The following is a 25,961-nucleotide window of genomic DNA, read 5'->3' as shown; positions in this document are numbered from 1 at the left end:
TCTCCCTGAGGAACAATACCCTGGATACATCACTGCAGATCTTGTGAAGGCATGTAGTTTACCTTTAAACATGGACTTCTTCCTAAATGAGTACTTAAAATCAGGTAAGTGCTGAGCAAAGGACAGTGATGGCCACCATTAGGGAACGATTAATACACACGTGTGTATATTAATGTTCAAATGTGCTGCATTTAGGGCGGAACTTCCTCCAAGCCTGCAGTAGCAATTGTATCATGCTGCTCTATTCAGCCTGCTGCTATGACAACTACCCAAGGGCAAATGTCAGGTCAACTCCCAGTGTCTCTGTCTGTATAATTGCTTTGTCAGGGACCTAATAGCTGCCTTCTTTTCCTCACTGAACAGTGGAAAGCAATAGTGCTCAAAGAACTGAGACGTCCTCTCCCCAGCCTCCCCATTTGGTGTTAGAACTGTATTTACCAAGCTGTCAGGCGACATTTTAAATTACAGTATTAATTCCAATGATGCCTGCTCTATTTGGCCACATATTACCGTTCTCAGGCTTGAACATTTCCTGTTGTGTTGGCAGGCATCTCATTAAAAGGCTCTTTCCTTCCCTAAAACTGAACGTTCTGCTATGCTACATCAAGCCACGAGTGGATGTTTTATTTACTGCTTATCCTTTCCACAGGATATGACTAGGTATCTTTGGGGCTCAGAATGATGAAAGCCAAAACTGCTTTAATCCCACAGAGTGACAAAATATTATAAAGCTGATATTCCAAAAGACACCTGGAGGCCATTACAATGTTACCTGGGAATATAATCAAGTCCTAAAATATGCTGTGCTGATAGTCCTTGCTACCTAGAGAACCAGGAAGGGGATTTAGCTTTGTGGGCTGAGAGCTGATGCAGGAGCTGCTTCTAAAGCAGGTGCACCTTGAGACGGGGGTGTGCAAATAAACACAGGAGTGGAACTGGAGTTGACAGACTGCCTGGGCAAAGACGTACTGGTGGGAAGAGGGTGTGCTCGGAGCACTAAACGTGCGGCTCCACATTCACACATTTCTAAAGCCCCTAAATGTCCTCTCTATAGAAACAAAACAGGAAAAAGGAGGCACTGCATGTCCTCTTCGTGTGATTTTTAGTCCTGAATAAGGATAGTAAGGATGCAGACTTTACATAGTAAGTAAATAGTAAGGATGGCCTTAAGATTTGAAATTTATGAAGCATTCTGATTTTCATTGCTCAGAACATTACTCTGAAATCAAAAGAAAGCTAAATTCTTCATACTAGTACAGCCACTATGGAGAACAGTGTGGAGATTCCTTAAAAAACTGGAAATAGAACTGCCTTATGATCCAGCAACCCCACTGCTGGGGAAAGAGACACATGTACCCCAATGTTCATCGCAGCACTGTTTATAATAGCCAGGACATGGAAGCAACCTAGATGTCCATCAGCAGATGAATGGATAAGAAAGCTATGGTACATATACACAATGGAGTATTACTCAGCCATTAAAAAGAATACATTTGAATCAGTTCTAATGAGGTGGATGAAACTGGAGCCTATTATACAGAGTGAAGTAAGCCAGAAGGAAAAACACCAATACAGTATACTAACGCATATATATGGAATTTAGAAAGATGGTAACAATAACCCTGTGTACGAGACAGCAAAAGAGACACTGATGTATAGAACAGTCTTATGGACTCTCTGGGAGAGGGAGAGGGTGGGAAGATTTGGGAGAATGGCATTGAAACATGTAAAATATCATGTATGAAACGAGATGCCAGTCCAGGTTCAATGCACGATACTGGATGCTTGGGGCTAGTGCACTGGGACGACCCAGAGGGATGGTATGGGGAGGGAGGAGAGAGGAGGGTTCAGGATGGGGAACACATGTATACCTGTGGCGGATTCATTTTGATATCTGGCAAAACTAATACAATTATGTAAAGTTTAAAAATAAAATTAAAAAAATAAATAAATAAAATAAAATGGAAAAAAAGAAAGCTAAATTCTTCATACTGTACTAGTCTTTTCCTTCTTTTTAAAGAAAACTCTGTTTCTAGTGAAATATGAAAAAAAAAAGTCACTGAAGAAAGGGAGGTGGGAGGGTGTAAGGAAGGAAGGAAAATCTAAACTAAAAATGAATGTTTCCAGGCCCTTTTCTTTTATAAAGTAAGTAACTGAACGAAGTGGCCTGTGAGTTTCTCAGAAGCTCTAATGATTTTTGAGTCCCATATTTCCTATAGTAAAAATGATAATTTAAATTTTTTTAAATAAGCTATTCTTTTGAAATGTTACGTATATATTAGTAATCCCCAAGTATAGCAACTTTGTGTGTCCGTCCACATACGTGGTTAAAACAGGTCACTGCATCAGTGTCTACAGAATGTATTTTCCAAAGGCCTGAATCAAAGGTTACATGCTTCCTCTAAATTTCTCAGGTCCCCCCTACCCGAAAGCAAGCATGTAGCAAAAATAACCAACCAGAAGGATACTGGCACATAGTAGACAGCTTCACTTTAACTGCTGTTTCTTGATGGGGGTCCTGATGCCTTTGGGATTAGATAGACTTCTGCATCTGCCTACTTTGTAGCTTTAGTTCACCATTACACATTTGACCTCTTCTGTATTGATACTTTTGCTCTCTGATCTCTTTTTCAGAACTCAGAACCTTGACTTCCATTAAACCTCACATTTACATAGTGGATTTGGGAATAGGAGGCTAGTCTCAAACCTCAAGGATGAAAATAGCAAAGGTTTCTGCCAGATGCCGGAGCCCCCTGAGGGCTCCTATATATCAAGTCCAGAATGCACTATTATGTTTTCTTAAATAACAGAACTAGCACCAAAACCAAGAAGAAATAACATGGAATATTACCAGAGAAGTAATTTAGTGAGAAGTTTGATCTTGATGCAGGAATCTCACTGGACTTTCAACTTAATTCTTTCATTAGAAATGCTACTTTGATCTTGCTTGTGTTCAAGGCAAAATGTTAAAGGAAGCTTAAAAACAAATGTGACTGGATTTTTGATCTATACAAGTATCATTTTCTTCTTGATGAATAAGTGCAGGTAAGAACTTGTAGAAAATAGCTTTGCATAAACCCCTAAAGAGTCACAGGTAGTTTTCCTTATATTCTTTTGTTGTTCAGTCGCTAAATCATGTCCGATTCTTTGTGACTGTAGCATGCCAGGCTCCTCTGTCCTTCACTATCTCCTGGAGTTTGCTCAAATTCATATCCATTGAGTCAGTGATGCTATCTAACCATCTCCTCCTCTGCTGTCCCCTTCTCCTTTTGCCTTCAATCTTTCCCAGCATCAGGATCTTTAACAGGGTATAAATTATACATATTCTTTTAACCAGGTATAAATAAGGGCAAATACTGACTGCTCTGTAGACACTGAGAAGCCATTGGATTGTTGAAGGAAAAAACAGTATTTCTGGACAAGGCAAAGAACAGACAGCACAGGAAAGATGGGGCCTTCTTCCTGAGGATGAGAGATTTTTATAAGAGATGAATCCATTTCAGCAAGGTTAATAGTTAAAATCAGTTTTGCTACCAAGGTTCTCAGAAAGTCAGAACTACCTCCACCATTATGAGAAAGAGGCAAATTACCAATAAAGCGAGTTGAGCTGCTGCAGGGAGTTTTCTCTAGGGCAGACTGCGCAAGATCACCGATTTCATCACCTGCTTGGTGGTACCCATGTCAGTATCTGAAGCTCTGATGTCAGCACCACCCAATCCCTAGTAAATATTCATAACTAAGTCCGTCTTTAAAAGTTTTGATCCAAAGATTTTAAGGCATGAAATAAAGATGCACTGAGAGGCTAGGAATATTTCCACTACCAATGAAAGTAAAGTCATTTTTAATAAAGGCTAATGCACAGCTATCTAGAATTCCCAGCTCTGCAGAAACCCTGCAGAGTGCTAGTGACTGAGCTGCTACTGCTGCTGCTAAGTCGCTTCAGTCATGTCCGACTCTGTGCGACCCATAGATGACAGCCCACCAGGCTCTGCCGTCCCTGGGATTCTCCAGACAAGAACACTGGAGTGGGTTGCCATTTCCTTCTCTAAAGCACGAAAGTGAAAAGTGAAAGGGAAGTCGCTCAGTCGTGTCTGACTCTTCACGACCCCATGAATTGCAGCCCATCAGGCTCCTCCGTCCATGGGATTTTCCAGGCAAGAGTACTGGAGTGGGGTGCCAATGCCTTCTCCATAGTAACTGAGAGGCCAATATAGTAACTGAGAGGCCAATATATATTTCTTGAGGCCACTGGGCTCATGGTATTTACCAACTGAGTCATGCCAGACGTCATACATCTCTTTAGGAAGCACAGCCCAATGTGTCAAGCTATTACATTGTCTAATTTCATAATAAATTTGTGACTATCGCTAAATCTCCCTAATACACATAACATTATTGTTTCAGAGTAACTAATGGGTTTTAAAGTGGTTAGATTAAAGAGAAAAGACAAGACAAGGAATGAACAAATTATGAGAAATAAATTATAAAAGTGAATATATTTGGCATAAACTAAGTATGTCAGACTCTTCATTTATCTGCTAAGCCTAAAATAACTGGTTTTAAAAGAAATGATATTAACAAAAATGCAGTCTTTGCAGAGAACCCAGTAAACCATATGTTCCCCTGACTTTGGCACTGAAAAGTGTATCAACATATTTTGATGAATTTCTCTCTCTGAATTCAAACCACCTACTCATATCCTGATATTTATCTACTTGAAATTAATAACATCCTAAGCCAAAGATGTACCTAAAAAAAAAATTTCTATAAAAATGTGGGAGAATGCTCAATGAAGCCAGAAAACCAAACAGTAAAACAGATTGAGTAATAGGAAGACAAAAAAAAAAAAAATCAGAAATTAAGGCAGTTTCCAGCATCCACCAACCCCCCAAACTCCATTTATATCACCTAAAAGCTTCTCAGATTCAGATTCCCCATCTGTATAAAAGGGAAACCATTTGGTCAATAGTCTTCTTAGTTCTTCTGAGAGACCAAAAGCATCATGCACTGTGTATCATAACTCAGATATACACTGATATACGATTATAGAAGGAAAATACATACACTAAGAAAAAATTTTTTACAGAAGTAACCTTACTCTCAATTTAAGAAAAAAAATAGATGAAAAGGCATTGAGGAAAATCATAATGTTAGTTTTTTGAGACATCATAAAAAAGATGAAAATTTTTACAATAGAAATAATAATAATCTATGTGTATAGTTACACATGTTGAAGCTATAGGAAAACATTTACCTCTGATTTCTCATTAGCTGAACTAACACTGCAGCCTGGAAGAGTAGGTATTCCCAAATCACTCATTTGTAACTTTGAAACACCCTATAGCAGATTAGTCTTCAAATTACTTTTTGGCATTAGTTCACATTTAAATATTTTCACATTTAAATAGTAAATCTGAAATGTAGGTGGTAGAGAAAGGAATTATTGCTGAATTGGGGCCTCACCTTTGCCCCGGTACAGATACATTTCATTGTCCCTAGGGTTCCAAAGCTTCCCCAAAATCGGACATTCCACTCTCCTTCCACTCATCTTGACATATATTTAAATGTCAAAAATCCAAATAACTTAATAGAGGGCTTCCCAGTAGCTCAGCAGTAGAGAATCCACCTGCCAATGTAGGAGATGCAGGTTTGATTCCTGTGTCAAGAAGATGCCCCTGGAGAAAAAAAAAGGCAACTCACTCCAGTACTGCCTGGGAAATCCTATGGACAGAGGAGCCAGGAGGGTTATAGTGCATTGGGTCACAAAGAGATGGACGTGAGTCAGCAAACAACAGCTTAACAGAGCATTTAAAATGTCCACAATCTAACCTTCAACCTAACACTTTCTCCTCTTATGTCTTCCCAAGAATCTCAAGTTTCCCTCACAGGAGGTTACTGTTTTTAATACTCAGGAAACGTTCATATTCCATGTGTCTGGAGCATCATCGTTTAGCTTTTTTGTCTCTCAAAATCTCTTTCATTTCTCAAGCTCTGGCTCAAATATCGCCTCCTCTGGGAAGCCCTCCTGGCAAAGTTAGGAGCACTCTCCTCTTGCTTTCACAACAATCTAATCACACCCTTATAATTTAATTTACCATACTGATTTCACTTGTCTTTAATAGAATGTGAGTTTTTAGAGGAAAAATGTTATACTTCATCAAGCTGCGCAGAGAGAGTAAAAATACCAGTTCAGTAGCAAATGGTATAAATAAACCTACTACCTGGTAAAGCCTCAATAAAGGTTCCCCATCCTTGTTGTGTAGGCTCTGTACCAAGCAAAATGTCTTCCATATAAGGCGTAATTGCTAAATAAACTACTTCAGGGCTACATAGCACTAATTTTCTTGTATTAATCATATTCTTGGCAGATAAAGGTACATGAAATATTTAAGGAATGACCTAGAACAATTAAAAAACCTTGGGAAAAGAAGAATTTAAAACTTCTACCACGTAGTTGTCCTATAAAACTCAATTTGGAAATAAAACACATTTGAAGTCCATCTACATTATTAATCTAATGCTGGAAGAGAACGGATTTGTAAAGCAGTTGCCTTGGTATATTCTATACCAACAGAAGACAGGTCAAATATTCTTCCCTACAGAGCAAATAAAAATTTTAGTAAAACTATTTTAACCTTGTTTCTCAAATAATGTATACAAAGAACTCAAATTTTAAATGAGAATAGTAAATATTAATTGTAATTAGAAGTGATATTTTATATATCTGTGCATGCTAAGCTGCTTCAGTTGTGTCTGACTCTTTGTGACCCTACAGACTGAAGCCTGCCAGGCTCCTCTGTCCATGGGATTCTTCAGGCAAGAATATTGGGGTGGGTTACCATTTCTTTCTCCAGGGGATCTTACCGACCCAGGGATCAAACTCAGATCTCCTGCATTGCAGGCGGCTTCTTTACTGTTTTGAGCTACCAGGGAAGTCAACATTATGGTGGTTTAGTTGCTAAGTCGTGTCCAACTCTTGCGACCCCATGGACTGTAGCCTATCAGGCTCCTCTAACCATAGGACTCCCCAGGCAAGAATACTGGAGTGGGTTGCCATTTCCTTCTCCAGGGGATCTTCCTGACCTAGGGATTTAACCTAGGTCTCCTGCACTGCAGGCACATTCTTTACCGACTAACCTACAAGGGAAGCCCAGTCAACATTTAAATTTGGTATATATATTTACTTTTCCTTAGTTTTTATGTTTATAAAATTTCTATGTTTACAAAAATATAAAAATGGAAATGTATAATATTTTCTTATTTTAATTGTTTTAAAATGTGATTATAACCATTCCCAGAGTTTGTTCTCTGGGCCAAGGTATGATGGTTGGTTTGCGGTAGTGAGAGTGTCTCCAAGTCCTCTGGATGGGTTTACTAATTTGTCCACCATGACAAATTCACGTGCTCGTGAATTTAAGGTCATGGTTCGATGTCTATCCACTTGTGTTAGCGATTTCCCACATAGCAAAGACCTCCTTTGCTTTGCAATGATTATTTACTAAACCCTCCAGGCCATGTGAGTAAAGAGTGAGCAGATGCTTCGGGATACACCTAGTCACATCCTCCAGTGGCGACTGTGCAAAGACCATATTTATGCATGGTTGAAACTGATGAAAACACTTATACTTGAAGATTATTGAGCCTTGTCTTTTTGTGGCTCTATTTGTAGCAAACTGTTGGATGTCGTGGTTTCCCTACTGTAAATGTTAAACATGATAATTTAATTGATGGTGACTTCCAAATTAGAAAAGGATGTAACTGCAATCTCAGGAGATATTGAACATAGTTGAATGATGAATACAAAATGGAATTACACTTTAAGAATACAACTGGAATTAGAAATCATATGTGGCTTAGCTTTTTGACTAGGGGCATAATTGCTATGGCCATTGACAATTACTTCCTTCTTGCAAAGAAATAAAATTAAACTAAAGGGTCTGGGTAAGTTATTTTTATCTTAAAGCATGCAATTTTTACTTTCAGACTTGGGTGAATTTTAAAACCAAAAAGTAGAAGGTAGAAAAAGATGGAGGGAGAATTCATTTGATATAATGAGTGCAAATCTATGGAAAATTGTGGGTTTTGAACCTCAAGGCCAGTCTCTTCAAAATGGGAGTAACTGAGTTACAAGTTTGTTATCAAGGAATAGATCTGAGAATTTATTATTCTCATTCCTGTATTCCAATCCTAGACTAGTCTATGCATAGCAGTACTTCTCAAAGAGTATTACCACCCCTAGGGGACATATGGAAAACACATATTAGGTGATACAGGAAGTGGGCGGACAAGCTTACAGGAAGTTCTGACATGCTCTCGGCAGTCTCAAATGACTGAGAACTGACTGTCTCTGTTCCCACATGAGTTTCAAAAAGTCCTGCTGTTTGCAGGTGAGACCTGAATGGGATTTCCTGAGCCTAAAGTTTAATTTCATTTTAGGCATACAAATGCTTTTGTGCATGCTTTAAAATACACCTTGAATTGTTTCAGGAATACACTACCATGTAAATCAAAGGAGTATTGTGCTATAGTTTGTTTGGAACTTTATCAATAGTTTTACAATGTTTGGAAAGTTCATGTCATAAAGTGTTCTGAGTATCCACGACACACATGTATCAAAGGACAGGTGTAGCTGCTTTTTCCTCACTGGTTTGAGGGACAGGTAGAAGCAGCTGATGACTTTATTGTATCTTCTTGTGTGTGACTGTTTGCAACCCCACGGATGATAGCCCTCCAGGCTCCATGGGATTCTCCAGGGAAGAATACTGGAGTGGGTAGCCATTCCCTTCGCTAGGATATCTTCTCTGACCCAGGGTCTCATGCATTGCAGGTAGATTCTTTAGTGTATGAGCCACCTGGAAAGCTCATTGTGTCTTCTAGTGATGTGGAATCCTCACGTTTCCACACCAAAGCACACGTTGTTAGATTATATATATATATATATATATATATATATATATATAAAGTGTGTTTGTGTGTTAAGTTGCTTTAGTCCTGTTTGACTCTTTGCGACCCTATGGACTATGGCCTGCCACGCTCCTTAGACCATGGGATTCTCCAGGCAAGAATACTGGAATGGATTGCCGTGCCCTCCTCCAGGATCTTCCTGACCCAGGGATCGAACCCACATTTTTTACATCTCCTTCATTGTCAGGCAGGTTCTTTACCACTAGTGCTACCTGTGAAGCCTGTTAGATTTTGTATAACTAGTTAAATAAATAACACATTTACACATTAAGATCAAGATGTTATGAACATATATTTAAATTGTGAGCATAGACAGTTTCAGTTCAGTTCAGTCGCTCAGTCGTGTCCGACTCTTTGTGACCCCATGGACTGCAGCATGCCAGGCCTCCCTGTCCATCACCAACTCTTAGAGTTTACCCAAATTCATGTCCATTGAGTTGGTGATGCCATCCAACCATCTCATCTTTTGTTGTCCCCTTCTCCTCCTGCCCTCAATCTTTCCCAGCATCAGGGTTTTTTCAAATGAGTCAGTTCTTCACATCAGGTAGTTTATATTAACTATAAATTACATTTCAGGATCTAAAAGTGGGGGGCATGTCAAGGCGTTAATTGTAAAAATGACATGCTATGTTTGAAAGGTTTAGGAATCATTGATTAAGAATCAAAGATTCCCAGGGACTTTCCTGGGGGTCCAGTGGATAAGACCCCATGCTCTCAATGCAGGGGGCCTGGGTTCAATCCCTGATCAGCAAACTAGATTCCACATGCCACATGTGGAAAAGATCGATGCTTGTAAAGATCCTGCATGTAGCACTGAAGATCAAAGGTCCCTCATGCCACAGCCAAGACTGGGCACAGACAAATGAGTCAGAAAAGAATCAAAGATTCCTAGATTTGTTAGAAGTTAAAACAAGCTTTTAATAGGCGTATGGTTATAAAACAAGCAAAAATACTTATTTTTTATAAGAATAAGGTAGAAATTAAGGGCATGCATGGACTGTATGTTTATGAAGTTTTAAAAACCTTGCTGGCTTTTGATCCGATTCTCATAATTTATCCTGAAGAAATAATTGGCAAGACATCCTTTTCACAGGAAAATTATGGTAGAAATAATAAAATCAATACTTAATAATTCAGGAAACACTACATGATGGAGTATTAAGTGGCTTTAAAAAGTAATCCATAAATTTACATTTGTTGTTCAGTCACTCAGTCATGTCTGACTCTTTGCGACCCCATGGACTGCAGCACACCAGGCTTCCCTGTCCTTCACCATCTCCCACAGAACTTGCTCAAACTCATGTCCATTGAGTCAGTGATGCCATCCAGGCATCTCATACTCTGTTATCCCCTTCTCCTCCTGCCTTAAAACTTTCCCAGCATCAGGGTCTTTTCTAACGAGTCGGCTCTTCACATCAGATGGCCAAAGGATTCTACCTTCAGCTTCAGCATCAGTAATTCCAATGAATATTTAGGATTGATTTCCTTTAGGATTGATTGGTTTGATCTCCTTGCAGTCCAAGGGACTCTCAAGAGATTTCTCCAACACCACAGTTCAAAAGCATCGATTCTTTGGCGCTCAGCCTTCTTTATGGTCCAACTCTCACATCCATACATGACTACTGGAAAAACCATAAGTTTGACTAGATGGACCTCTGTTGGCAAAGTAACGTTTCTGCTTTTTAATATGCTGTCTAGGTTTGTCAAAGCTTTTCTTTCGAGGAGCAAGCATCTTTTAATTTCATGGTTGCAATCATAGCGATACAGTAAATATTCATAACATTAAGCTAAGTGGAAGGATACAGTGTGATACTATTTTGCTTTTTAAAGCAGGGAGCTTTGCATAAAAAGAGTAGTAGAAAGAATCATACTCTAAAACTGAAGAGTGGAACTACTAGTAATTGTATTTCTTCTCTACACATTTCTCTATTTCCTAAATTATCAAAAAATAAGCCTGCAAGTCTGAAAAGTTTTTTTTTAAATGTTACTACTGTACACATGATTTTTAAAAAGGTTTTTGGATATGGACCATTTTTAAAATCTTTCTTGAATCTGTTACAAAACTGCTTCTGTTTTATGTTTTGGTTTTTTGGTCTCCAGGCATGTGGGATCTTAGCTCACTGACCAGGGATCAAACCCACATCCCTCGCATTGGAAGGTGACATCCTAACCACTGGACCTCCAGGGAGGTCCTTTAGCACAATTTTAGAAAGCACAAAGGTTGGATTCAAGTGGGGATCTATCCTGAGCAGCTCCGACCTAAGAATACTAAGCCCCAGTGTCTCCCCTTCATGAAAAGTCATGACAGTTACATAAAACAGGCTTAAAACTCTCCTTAAACAGTGCTGCACCCATGTATATTCCTCCTATTTCTGTTGTTCTTAATATTATTACTAATGAGGAAAATAAGACCTACTACAGTTAGATGTCTTAGGAAGTATATTTTATCTCAATTATTTAAAATTGCATTGTGTTATAGAGGAAATATAATATATTCAAGTAACTATTATACTGTAGGTGGTACTTTGTTTGTCTTACATAGTATATATTCTCCTTTGGATGAAAGGGGCATGCTGAAACATGTTGGAACACTCAAAGATACAGTTTTCTTTCTCCAAAATGCTGTATATAATAAAGATAAATGCTAGAAGTTGATTAAAAGCTGAGGATGACAGAGTAGGGATAGGAGAATGTGGGCTGGAAGCTTGAAACCACAGAAACAGGTTTCAAGCTCTATCTCAGTTACTATCACAATGTCTACATTAAAGCATAAAAGTCTGTTGAAAAATATGACTTTCAATTATGCATTTGTAGAATTTTGTAAATGTTATCAAAAGGACATGCAGAAGGAAACATGAAAGGAGACCTGCCTGTCTCAGAAACTGTCTTCAATCTGTTGTTTCAGATATTCCCCAAATACATTCACAACAAAATGAAACATTGCCACCACGCTTATGTGGCCGAATCTTCTACCTTGAGGGCTACAACTACCTACGTTTCTTTTAATAACATGCCCACTCATTGGTACCCTAACAAAGGAAAAATCATGAAGATGTAACAAGTCACATTCACCAGCACTATAGAGAACAGAGCAGCAGGAACTACAGGCTTACTAAATATTTTTAGGTCTTCGGCCAATGGTTTCCTGCTGGTTTACTAACAAGGACTTTCTGTTTTGTAATACATGACTCAGAAGTACATCAGTTTTCAGTATTTTTTCCCCTGCTCTCTCACCTTTTATGTCACAAGCAGCTAACGTGTCATTTTCCCTTTTCCCCTAGAGTGTTCTTTCCAATAGAGTCAAAGGTGTCACATCACAGTCTACCATTGATTTCCTATCTGTCCCAGTCACCACGAAAACTGTCACCCAATACTCATGCTGCATTGCCCTTCATGAGGGCTGGATCTTCCAAGGAGGCCCTTGACCATTGGTTTTCTGTATTCTTTCTATAAAACTACAGTTTAACTGAAAGAACTAAACAGGGATAAGAAACAAGGGGACCTTCACACAATAACTTGAGATTTCAATAAGCCTAGGAATAAAATATATGTCATCCTTCAAACAGAGAAGGCAAAGGCACCCCACTCCAGTACTCTTGCCTGGAAAATCCCATGGACGGAGGAGCCTGGTAGGCTGCAGTCCATGGGGTCGCTAACAGTCGGACACGACTGAGCGACTTCACTTTCACTTTTCACTTTCATGAATTGGAGAAGGAAATGGCAACCCACTCCAGTGTTCTTGCCTGGAGAATCCCAGGGACAGAGGAACCTGGTGGGCTGCCATTTATGGGGTCGCACAGAGTCAGACACGACTGAAGTGACTTAGCAGCAGCAGCATCCTTCAAAAAGAGTAAAGTACACACAGATGGGAGATAAATGACCAACAAGTGGCTGGTTCTAATCTCTCTCACTTTATGCCTCTGTCTCTCTGGTGAGATGAAGTGTAACTGAAAATACTGAGATGGATTTGTTTTTAAGGAAATGGTAGTGAAATAATGGGCTTCCCAGGTGGCGCTAGTGGTAAAGAACCCACCTGCCAATGCAGGAGATGTAAAAGATGCAGGTTTGATCCCTGGGTCAGGAAGATCCCCTGGAGGAGGGCATGGCAACCCACTCCAGTGTTATTTCCTGGACAGAGGAGCCTGGTGGGATATGGTCCATAGGGTTGCAATGAGTCAGACATGACAGAAGCAACTTAGTGCACACACACACAGTCAAATAATATATAAATAACACAGAAAAAAGACAATCTTTTAATTTGAGCTGTGGCATTGAATTAGACAGGTGAAGTCTGACTCTGCCTATTTTTTTGAATTGCCAAGGTGAGGAAGGATTTCCTAGGTAACATAGAAATACCAGATTTTCATGTTAAAAGAAAATAAACGCTGACCATATTCTGTAATACACTGGGGACTGACCTTAGCCCTGTGCTATCTGACTGCTGACAAGGCAGCAGGCTCCTGCCCTTGCCACTGGCTTGCTTCAGGCTTGAGGCTCCCCCTGCATACACACACTGGATCCTGGGGCAAGGTGGACATATGAAAAAAGTATTTAACACATCCATAGTACCTTTCATGTTCATAGCTCAAAGAGCTTTATAAAGGCCAATTAATTTATCAAGTTTCATAAACTCTGAAGGACACACATAATTACAGCTCTATGCATGGCTAACCAGAGGCAACAAGTAGTCATATGTGTGGATGAACAGGATTTAGATTTTAATTGTCTCATGTTTGAACTTTCAAACACCCACAGAAAGCCAGGGGCACAATGAAGAATTTCTGAGTCACTGGCAAATTCTAAGAATTGTGAGTTAGGTTAAGAACATGCCTAAAAAAGTATGATGTCATTGCCAACACCCAAAAGAACTTTGGTTGTCTCTACTTAGGCAAAGAGTGTTTAGATCCAATTACGAGAGCCTCCTCCACCACATCTCTATGCTTTGATAAAAATACAGAATCCATTTGATTGAAGCCTTAGTGCTACATGCCAAGTGAAATCTACAGAATTCATAGTAAAGAGAAATAGTTTTATATGTGTACTCTTTATTTTACAGATTAGGCCAACAGGGGTTAAGTGATTTGGCCAAATATTGGTGGATGATCAGGCTTTTGGGATATTATAAAAGGATATCACAGGCAGTACATAATGTGAATCAGTCATCTAATTTTTATAATGCCTGCATATATGATTGATACTCCATACATGATTCAGGGAGGGCTTCCCAGGTGACCCAGTGGTAAAGAATCTGCCTGCCAATGTAAGAGACACAAGAAACATAGGTTCCATCCCTGGATCAGGAAGATCCCCTGGAGGAGGAAACCCACTCCAGTATTCTGCCTGGGAAGAGTTCATGGGCATAGGAGACTGTCCATGAGGTCAGGAAGAGTCGGACATGACCGAACACGTGCGCGCACACACACCTTTCAGGCAGAGTCTAGAGTGCAGACTGGTGAGGCACATGCACACTGACAACGAGGAGAATCCTTTCAATCCCAGCATGCTACCACTCTGATTTCTAGAATAATCTTTACTCAAATAGACTTAGGCTGACTTCAGAAAACTCCTATTATACTATTAATGCTTCTTTATAGTTTTATTGATACCAATGCAATGACAGAAAAGCTAGAACATCAATTAAAATAACCTTTCCTAGGCTGAAATTTTTGATGCTTGCCATATGCCAGGCAAATTGCTAAGTACCTAACATAAATCCAACATTCAGGGTTCTCACACACCCCTATTAAGAATAGTACTTTACTGTTATTTTACATATGAGCAAACTGAAACACAGAAAATAGGAATAATTTGATGAAGATCACTCAGGGAATAAGAGTACAGCTGAGAATCAAAATCAGTTGTATTTAACTCCAGAATGTACGATCTTAATCACTATGCTAAACTGGATATTGTATATTGGGCTATAATTTATTTTAAGCAAGATAAATTTTAGAGATATAATCATGACAAAATCTCTACTGCAGATATGTATATGTGAATAAATGTGTTTGGCAAAGAATGAATAGTAAATTCCAAATCAGCATTTATATATATATATATATTTTATCATATGAGGCTAATACCCCATTTTAAATTTAACTAAAGCCTTCATCTTTTGCATTGCTTAGAAGTACTGGTACAAGCCATATTAAGTATAAACACATACAATTAAAATAATATCATTCTAAAACATTTTAAAATATTAAGTCTGGAATGGAAATTTTTTTTTTTCTATTTTCTTTGAAACTCATTGGCTCACAGGCAAAACAAAATTGGGCTGACAATTCAGTCTCCTTATCCCAGCCTCAATGAGAAATATGAAACTCCCAGATCATTTGTTGTAAAAATAATTTAAAAGTCAGAATACAGAATATTTTATACATAGCACTTAAACTTATATATTATAATTTAGTCTTTATTATTGATGATTAAGAAAGAGGGCTAGGGAGAAAAGGGAAACAGAGAAAGAAAGACATTCCAGACATGAGAAGGGGAGACAGACAGATGCAGATAAACCAAGAGAAAAACTGAGCAAAACATCAATGAACAATGCACAAAAAATACATCTCTCTCCTACATGAATATATAGCCTTAGAAAAAAGATATAGATAGATGATACTTAATGGTTATACAGTAAATGATTTGTTAATGAGAATGTAAGCCCAGGATGTAGTTTTTAATTATTTTATACCCCATTTTATGACTTTCTAGTCTTCAAGATTATATTGTGTTTTCTGTATTCCCAGCATAACCTATTGAAATTTGGCAGTGGACCAGAGGAAATTAAAGAGATGTTCACTTCCATTTAAAAAGAGCACAATCAGGTCACTATCATAAAAGATCAGATAAATTTATGAAATTATTGTAAGTGATCAGTTAGAGCCTCTTATTTAAATAAGTCACTAGATTTCAAATTGGATACTAAAAAGAATTATAGCTCATTCATTTTACAACTGTCCATTTTTCATCAGAGAAAAATTTTGTCATTGCATCTCCACTGGTCTCACAGAGACGTATTTTCAAGTTTCACCTCACATCACACAAAGAAAAGCAATCTCTCTGTGGACTTCAAATCCATTCCAGAGATTTTTGCTCTTCCTTATGAATCAGATTAACTTGACCATATTTGCAACAGCTGAGAGTCGCCAGCCCACAAGACTCCTCAGTACCTGTTGTCTGTCCAGGCGCATCCTCTTGGCAGCATTTCTACTCTCGCTCTCACAGGCTGAGGCCAAGATACTCTCAGCAACTGCTGAAGTAAGGTGGGAAGGAATAGGTCGAGACTAAAAGAAAAGAGAGAAAAGAACATGAAAAAATTATTAACAGTATCATTAAGAGACCAACACTACACTCAGAAGATATCATAGGACGTGCAAGAGTATCAATTTATTCCAACTGAACTGATTTTGATAGAAAAAGGAAATGGAAATTTCAAAGATGAATAATGAGAGCTAGTTAGAGGTTAACATTAGAGATACTACAGATCCATCATTCACTCCCATAGCTCCTTTGTCACAAGTGTTTAATCTGGGCCATTAAGTTTGAACAGACAGTGGCAAAATTCCTGACTGGGTTTGTAAGGAAAACAAGTCCTTTATTTCTCTTATAACCTACGACAATGCACAAAAAAACAAAACAAGAGACGGGGCTGAAACAGTTGGAAAAACTGACAGACACGCTGACCATGCCAAACCATCTTAACATGAAATATTATGGCTATTTACAGGCTAAGTTGTGACACAATTGATACAAATAAAATCCTTTTTAAAAAACTTACTTTAGCTTAAAAACAAAATGAAAATTCAGACCTACAACAATTTTTCTATAACAAAAATTCAGTGTTCTAGACGTGAGATGAGTATGTGCCTACATGTTTTATTTATAAAATATGTGTTAATATCAATAATGTAATGGGTACATATTGGAAATCCATCTTCTATGTAGCTCACATTAAAATTCATTAAACCCCTAAGTTCCTAATTAGGTACAAAGTGTTCGTGATTTTCCGTATCATTCATGATAATCTGAAAAGTTTTCCATTTTCCCCATAATTACATGCAAAATTATCTAACTGAAAGATGAAGTACTTAAAGATACTGAACATTTTTTTAAAAAAATAAGACAAGCAAATGGTAGATAAGAAGATATTAATGCATAAAATTAAATCAGGTGAGACAGCAAAATATGAAATTATAAAAAAAAAAAAAGTCTTTTAGGAAACTAGCATATGTAATGGCATGCTATCTCAGGTTTTCAAAGCCTCCATCCAAATTACATGTGGATACCACACATATTTACTAGAAGCCACCAAACTCATAACGATCTTTTAAGTATTTTTGTAAATGAACGTGAACATGCCTTTATTGGACTTGATTCATTTTGCTAACTCTGGCATGTCTCATGTGCTTTAGCAAACTGAACCATAGCACTTCTATCTCAAACAATATTCTAAAACAGATAAATACAGACCCATGGTGCTTTAATGGATACTTCTCAGTAGCATTTGTTCAGTGTAGAAAGAGACCAGGCTTTGACCTTGCTTGAACTAGGAAGAAATTTCTGCTGCTACCTCAGCCAACTCCCCCAGGTTTCCAACTCCAAAGTGGCCTCTGCAGGCAAAAGGTAGGAAAGGTATGCAGTACAGTCTCCACTTGCTAACCCTGTAAGATACTGGAAACACTGGCTGGACAACTCTGATAGCAAAGCATTAGGATTCTCGGGATGTGATTTTTCCAACAGAAAGAAAAGAAAGAGGCCCCATAGGTAGCAGGAAGAAAGAAGCAAAAATATTTTGACAAGGAAATTACAAAGCCAGGACTCTATATTGGGAATAGAGAGGGTCAAGTGCGGTAAACATTTAAATTTTTAAACTGCCATAAAGGATATATACGTAATTTCGAAATGAATATTGCTTCATTTCTTTCTGCACTTGGCTAAATATGGATAAGACAGTCTAGCTCAGAACTGAAAATATATTCAGCTACAAAAATCAGTGTTTCATTAAAAGACGGCCATAGCGTGGCTCAAAATTATACTCTAAACTTCATGGAAATTGGATATTCAATGTTGTCCTGATATACAACTGAACTGATTCAGTTGATATACAACTGAATTATGTTTTGAGGCAAAGGGGTCATAGGAAAAATGGGAAAAAGAACATTCCCTTATTTTAAAAAAATCATTTATTTGACTGTAGCTGGCATTATTCAAATACTAGACGTGAAAGTGCATACCTTTATAAACCATATCTTTCGATACTTCATTTGGTTCTAGACACTGAATTAACAAAAGCAAAGCACAGTATCAGCAGTCTCTATGAAAATTCTTCATCCATTTCATTTATTCTTTTAACCTGGTATTTCTATTCAAAATTAGAAATGTATAATACTACGTGCTATGCTTAGTTGCTCAGTCGTGTCTGACTCTTTGCGACTCCATGGACTATAGCCTGCCAGGCTCCTCATCCATGGAGATTCTCTAAGCAAGAATACTGGAGTGGGTTGCCGTGCCTTCCTCCAGGGGATGTTCCCAATCCAGGGATCAAACCCAGGTCTCCTGCATTGCAGGTGGATTCTTTCCTGCCTGAGCCACCAGGGAAGCCCATATAATACTATGAAGCTTCATCAAGCAGATTAAATTGTAGTAATAAATACATATATCCCTTAAATATATAAAAGTTTGTAGAAAAGAGAGAACACAAGGTAAAACATCTTTTGAAGTAAAATTAGTTGGTAGAATTTCCTCTCAAATTCTTTTTTTTTTTAATATTTAAAATGGGGAAAAAATAAAATGGGAAATGACTTTTACTAGAAGAGTATACGTTCTTGTGTATAATAACTTATATAGTTTCCTTGTTGAGAAAATGATAGAGTTGGGTTTTTCCCAGATACATTTATTTGGTTTTCTCAGAAACTAGAATAATGTCCTGGCTGAGTAGGATGAGATATTTCTTAAGGTCACTGGGTAACCTATTCATTTCAAGATTTTGGGGAAAAAGTTGACTGCAAGATAAAGCAATCATGTACTCTTTCCTATTAAGAGGAAGCAATGGGTGGAAGCAAAGATATGTGATAAGACACAGCCAGAGGTTAAACAATATAATTTTGAAATTAGAGTTGTTCTGAGTTTATTGTAGAATCATAATCTGATAACTGTAAATGGCCATAGTGATCATTCAATGCAAGTTTCTTTAAACGCTGAAGAAACTTTTCTGCCTAATTCTGAACTGGAAATAGAAGCCAGGTTTCATGTACCACAGTTCTCATCTCTTCCACTCTCCTAAATTCTGTTGTATACTTAGTACTTTTACATAATTCATTATTAATAAAAATATTTTAGGAGAAATGTTTACACATAAACTCTTGGCTCAACTAAAAATAAGCATACCAAAGATAGCTATTTAGACATTTGTTTACAATTATAACTAATAAGCTCATGGGAGAAGGGCAGAATGAATGAATAAAATCTCTACTACGGTTTAAGAGATATATATGTGTTTTTCAAGGAGTTTAAACTATACTAACTAAAGACAAAATATGTGTCTCCGAGGAGAACACCAATCCAGTTCATTCTCATTAATTTTAAGATAAATATTAATAATACCTAACTCATATTGAGTGCTTAGGTGTGGAGGCATTAACACAAGAATCTTAGGTTCATTATCTGATTTCTTCCAAACAACACTTGAGAAAAAAAATATATTACTTATATCACTCTTTTTAAAGAAAACCAAATTAAATCCCTATATAATTTTCCCAAGATCACACAGCTATGATGTGGAAACACTAATATGTAATTCTGATGATACGTTTGGAATAATATTCCGTAGTAAAACTTATTCTCATTTTAAAACTAAGGTCTCAATGAGTTTAAAGAAAACTAGAGCTCTTAAATACTACACATTCTTACAGAGGAATCCCTGTACAGCTAATTCAATTTTGCACTGAAACAAAGAATATATTAGGACCTTCTTAAAGTCCTTATCTTTGAGTGGTCAAAATCCTCGTAAAATGTTTTCCTATTAATTTGTTAAAACCCTTCTTCATTAATAACATGATAAAATGGAACTTAATTCAGTCACAAATTGTAAACTGAAGCAATCTAAATTCACAAGATTTTCATTGTGGAGCAAACAGAAGTTCCAAGAAATTACTATAATACAGGAAACATAATAAAGCTTAGTTTCATGCTCAAAATGAGAATGAGGAGCCAGGCAGAGAAGTTCTTTTTTGTTCTTTTTTTCCTGTAAGGCAATCCTGGCAAACATCCCCTTGGTTCTTAATACCGATGAGCCAGTAGTGAATGCTAATGCTGATCAATACACACAGAGTTCAGTTGTGCTGTGCCCAGCTGTACTTTACTAAATATGAAAGAATTCTGCTGATTTTTCCTCCATAATGTAGCTAATATCTATTTCACAACTCAAAAGTACTTAGAACAAGACAATGAGAAGGAAATTAATCAATTGTGTTCCTTATAAAAGCAGTGTTAAGAGAGAAATTTGAAACTATTATTTAGTATGAGTTCTTAGAACCATCTTCGTGGGAATGCTCCTTTCCTTTGCTACATTTAATCACAGAGAGCTTATTCTAAAATCATCTCTTCAGTGTTTTCCTGGCAGTACATTAAGGGCTGTAGTCATGGGTTCCACCAGGGATAAATGCAGAAGACTCCTTCTAACACCAGTAAGACACACAAGCTTCCATTGTAATAACTTGAAATAATAATATTTCAACAAAAAATCAAATGCAAAGAACAGATATTATCAGTAGATAATTTATGGAAAATAATACTTATTGTGATTGAATATAGCTCAGTAAATCTACTATTTGGTGTATATCTTATAAAATTTAAAAATGATTCAAGAAGGTGTATAATCATCCACTTTATATGATCTATACCAAGATTGAGATTTCTTACCTATTTTTTCCTGGATATGAGCTGATCCTAACTAGCCCACACTAATTATCTCTTCATAATTAACTGTCATGCTCAACTGGGATGACTTGATCTATCCTCAGCACTGTCCTTACTGTAATAATTATTTATGCCCAAATCCATAGTGGCTGTTTCATTAAACAGATGGCTAAACAGTCCTGTGGGGCTTTGGGAGTGTAAAAAGTCACATTTTAATTGGGGACTTAGGATGTGATTGCTGTTAGCACAAAGTAAGTGTGTCTTTCCTCATTTATGCATGTAAAACCTACCACACCATTTTTTGGTCTTAAAACTGAAACAATGTTAGAATTCTCTGAACTTCTGCTGTACCCTTAGGATGTGGTAGGATTTTTTTTTTTTTTTTGGAAGTTATAAAAAAAGAAAAAGAAATCAAGAATGTAAGCTTATGTTCATGGGAGACTGTGGCAATGCTCTCCATTCGAGTGTTTAAATAGAGCTTAATCAAGTATTAGACAAGCCGGATTAGAGCAACTGTGACATCCACCCAAGATTTTAAGTGAATGAGTTTTTTCAAAGTAATTAAAGCAAGTGATTCAGTAGTCAGAGTGTAGGTAGGTTACATCCTAAATTAAGATGATATCTCCCAAGCTTGTTACTTTATAAAATACATAATTTGACAATTCTGCAGCTTGAATGACATGCACATCCTATCATCCCAAAATGGTATACTCATGCCTCAACACATAACTGTTACAGTGTAAAAAGTTGCAGCTGCCAAGGTATCCCTTCTTCTGAACAGGCGGCTTCACCTATGGACATCAGTGGGCTAAAGGAAAGTTTAGCAACTATGTCAGACAGACCTGGATTATTACTGTGTAATTGCCTCCTTGCAATCTGCCTGATCACCTTTGCTATTTAATCTCTGTGAGCCTCATTCATTCTGCCAAGTATCGTTATTTTATTTTTATCTTTACGAATGGCAAAATTGAGCTTCGTCAGCTAGTTATGAACAGGAAAAATAATCTCTGTGTCAGGGAGAAGTAGTTAGAATTCCATGAAGGAAGGCACATAAAGTCACTGATATCTTTACTAGCTTACTGAACAAATATACTTCATGAGCACTTTCTATATTTCAGGTACTGTGCCAAGTCCACATATATGGAGATAAACAAAATCAATACTATCTCTATTATCATAGAGTTCACTTAAGTTAGTACAATGCTTAGCATATAGGGTATAATATACATGCAATAAAGTATGTTCATTACAGACTCACAGTCTTTTATAAGCAATTCTAAAATCCTAAAGTTGTATAAGCTGAAATATTTCATACACTCAGGGCAAACTCAGTTGGCAGAAGAAACTGATTATGAGGATATTTATAATGTTCTTCTTTCTTATTTCTATGAATATTCCTAAGTTTTGCAGCAGAAAGACTAATATACTTGTGTATGGGATGTTTCTCCAGACCCCAATGTGAGTGTTCAGCAATAAATAGAAGATACACTTTATCATGTCTCCCCAATCAAAAAAGTTCTGAATTCTGGACCACTGATGATCCAAGTTTTTAGATAAGGATGGTGCATGTGGACTAAAGCAGCAGGTACACTGCCTTGAACTCACTCTGTGGGGTTTCAGTGGACGTGATAAGCAAAGTCCCTTACTGACCTGACTCTGGCCACATGACTTCGTCCTGGACAATCATGGGAGACCATTCCTTTGTTCCCAGTGACTGTTCCAAGAAATGGACATGTGATCCAAATACAGCTAATCCAAGTCCTTTCATGGAAATGGGTACCTGAAGCTGAAAGATGGAAGACTACTCCTGGATTGGGAGTTTTAAGAAGCTTAGGGCTGCTGATGGCAACATTTTCCAACAGGTAGCAAGACTCTGAGAGGTAAAATATTAGGAGAGCAGCAGATCCCTGATGTTTGAGCCCATGGATCTAGCTATGTGAGAATCCTTGGACTTCCCAGTTTGAGAAAAATCTCTTGACCAATTTAAAATGAGTTTTAAAATGTATTTTGAACAAAAATGCTCATTAACCTTCATCTAGGCTTTGATTTCATTATAAGTATTTGATTATGAATTGATAGTCTTTGCTTTGGTCTTAATTTTAGAACACTATTGGCCTTTAACAATGATGTTTCACAAATACCTGGGGAATTGTTAAATTTTATAGTTGAAACTAAAGCCCAATTTAGCTAAATGTCATCTGACAATACATCTGATCAAGATGAGATAAACTAAACTTTCAACTAAAATGACATGTTTTCATTTCTAACTATTTATTAAAATCTCTACTAGGAAATATCTTTTAATCCTGAAGATAAGTGATTATATGTACTTGTGGTTACTGTGGATCATGACATATTTTCTCCTCATTTGTGAAACCTAAAACTATATACAAATTCTATTCATACAATTAATATTACTACCTATTCACACTAGTTGCCAAATAGATAAAAATATTTTTTTAAATAGTGTTTCAAGAGCTAAAAAGAGGGTTAAAATAAAATGTTATATGACTGCCTTCTTTAGGAAACTAATCCTGCTAAATATTTTGTTATCAGTTATCAGTAGTTTTTAAAATTGAAATGCCAGTTGCAGAATACTGTGAAAGGGTATACGATAAACATTAGCTTATCTCCCAACTGATTTCTACCACAAAGTAGCACATTGTGAATGTCCATTCATCCACTCATCCTTCATTCAACAATTTTAACTCAACTGAATTCAACAGACTAAGCAGCTTTCACAAGCAACTAATTATACTATAGAAGACACAGTGGATGATACAGAGATGAACAAGTTAAGAAGCAGAGTAGTCAAGGAACGTAACTTCTTATTAGGGAGCTAAGGCCCATATATAAATAACAGTAATATGAGACAGGATAAAATAAAACTACAAAAGTACCACAAAGTACAATTTGCACATGAAAGAAAGAGAGATTTAAAGCTGTTTTTAGCCAAAAGTGAGGATTCAATAGATACAAACATTGGATTTAGTTCCCTTGGGAGTTCACAGATTGAGACAGCAAGGGTTTCCTAGAAAAGGGAGCAGTGAAATGCAATTTCAGATTAGACTGCATTTATCATGTTCCTCAGAGACCAGGTAACAAACTGTGCAGGAGTTTTCATATTTGTTATTTCAGATGTTGTTGGTTTTCACAGATAAATGCTATTTGTTTCTGAAGCATAAGAGATACAAACTCCACAAGTAACAGCTGATAAAACATGGCTAAGAACCAAGATCCAGTGACTAAAATCAGGAGCTTTTCTTCAGATTTGCTTACTGCTAATTTTCCAATGTTTCATTTTGAGTCGTCTCCCTTTTCTTAGAGTACATTTTAGGTCATCCAGAGATAGCTTGTGAGTGGTATTGTAATTTCAGTAGTTGTCTGAAGTGTCCTTCTTCCTTATTTTGGAAGTAGAGTTTAGTTGGGTGTTGATTTGTAGATTAAATGTAGCTTCTCTAAAAGAGTTTTTCTTCTTAGTATTTTGAAGATTGTCATCCGACATCTATTTTGAGGATGAGTATTATGTTCAGTGTGTTATACTGTTTTAGATAGTTCCTTGTTTCTTGCTGGTGACACTTAAGAATTTCTTGGGTCTCCTGCAGTTTTGCCTTGACACACACAGGTGTGACTTTGTTTTTATCTGTGCCACCCAGAACTGGTCTGTTTCTCTCTTCTTAGTATTCATGGCCTAGTAAATTTTGAAAAATTCTTCCTCCTTATTTGTTCTAATGTTGTACTCATTCTGATTTCTCCTTTGGAATGTCTACTAGATCTATATCATTTCTAGTCCCCAAGTAAACTTCTTTTTCAAATTCTCCCTCTCTTTTTTCCTTTCTGTGAGAAATTTCCATAGTTCTGTGTTCCAGTTTATTGATTTTCTCTTTGGATGAATCATCTTATCTGCTGTTTAACCCATATAATAAGGCTCTAATTTCAATATTTATAATGTCCATCATTTCAGTTTTTGAAATGGGATTCCCTGGTGGCCTTGACGGTTAAGCGTCTGCCCACAATGCAGGAGACCCAGGTTTGATCTCTTGCCTAGAAAATTCCATGGATGGAGGAGCCTGGTGGGCTACAGTCCATGGGGTCGCAAAGAGTTGGACACGACTGAGCGACTTCACTTTCTTTTCAGTTTTTGAAGCTATCGTTTGACATTTGTAATTCTCCCTTAATGAGAGGGCAGGCAACGGTCCCAGCTTTATATACAGTTTTCAGTTCATGTCCCTGCCTAGTAACAAACCAAAATCCACATCTCCTAAACTTGAGTTGGCATTCAACCCCAGCCCTAATCTGTCTGGGCTTAAAGTCACTTTTTCTATCTCCATATCAAATTAAGGGCTCACAACTTTGGCTGAGAGTTTTCTATTAATTTCAAGTCCTGAGAATTCCTTTTCTTTCTTCTGAGCTTATAGAGGTATTTAAAAATTGTAATTTTTTTTTTAAACTCAGGATTTATATGTATTTGTAGATAGAAGGTGAGTGGGGTGTATGAGAGGTATTCCATGAGTCTCAGGTCAACATAATACTTAAGGATCTATTGATGAGCAAATCTGAAAGCTATGAAGGCTGTATTCTTTACAGTTTAGTTACTCTTCAACTTTAGTAAATAAAATACATTCAGTAAATAAAGAGAATAGTACCCGTGAACCCTGAATCAGGACAAATCAGTGGACCGAGAGAGCACACACTGAAAGAAAGAGTTGAGGTTCCCTGTGATGACCTGCACCAGTGGTCCCCAAACTTTCTAGCACCAGGGACCAGTTTCATGGAAGACAATTTTTCTATGGACAGGGGAGGTAGAGGGTGGATGGTTTCCAGATGATTTAAGTGTGTTACATTTATTGTGTATGCTATTTCTATTATTATTACATCAGCTCTAGCTCAGATCTTCAGGGATTAGATCCTGGAGGTTGGGGATCCCTGATCTAGACATTAAAGGAAATAACAGAGCATATCAGAAGAAAGGGTAGAAAGGGGCCAGATTATCATTAATTATTATTAATAAAATGCTGATCATTTTATTTACATTATACAAGGTAATACCCCAACAGCCCTCTCCTTTAAAAAAAATGGAG

The 25,961-nt window shown here is 37.2% G+C and overlaps 1 protein-coding gene across 21 annotated transcripts in view; it reads right to left on the bottom strand.

Annotated features, from left to right (window-relative positions):
* NOL4 (nucleolar protein 4) overlaps window positions 1–25,961 on the bottom strand; it is a 557,406-nt gene that overhangs the window by 94,338 nt on the left and 437,107 nt on the right. For all 21 annotated transcript variants that reach the window (XM_086372830.1, XM_086372837.1, XM_086372842.1 and 18 more), the window contains one exon: window positions 16,134–16,247. In XM_086372830.1, the coding sequence (XP_086228956.1) occupies window positions 16,134–16,247 (114 nt within the window). The remainder of the gene's footprint in view (window positions 1–16,133; window positions 16,248–25,961) is intronic.

This window comes from Bos grunniens, chromosome 24, assembly GCF_055505025.1.
Source record: "Bos grunniens cultivar Pamir isolate PY7600 chromosome 24, Bosgru_T2T1.0, whole genome shotgun sequence".
Classification (NCBI taxonomy): domain Eukaryota; kingdom Metazoa; phylum Chordata; class Mammalia; order Artiodactyla; family Bovidae; genus Bos; species Bos grunniens.
Note: the sequence above shows the minus strand (reverse complement) of the source record. Positions and strands in the feature narration are given on the sequence as shown.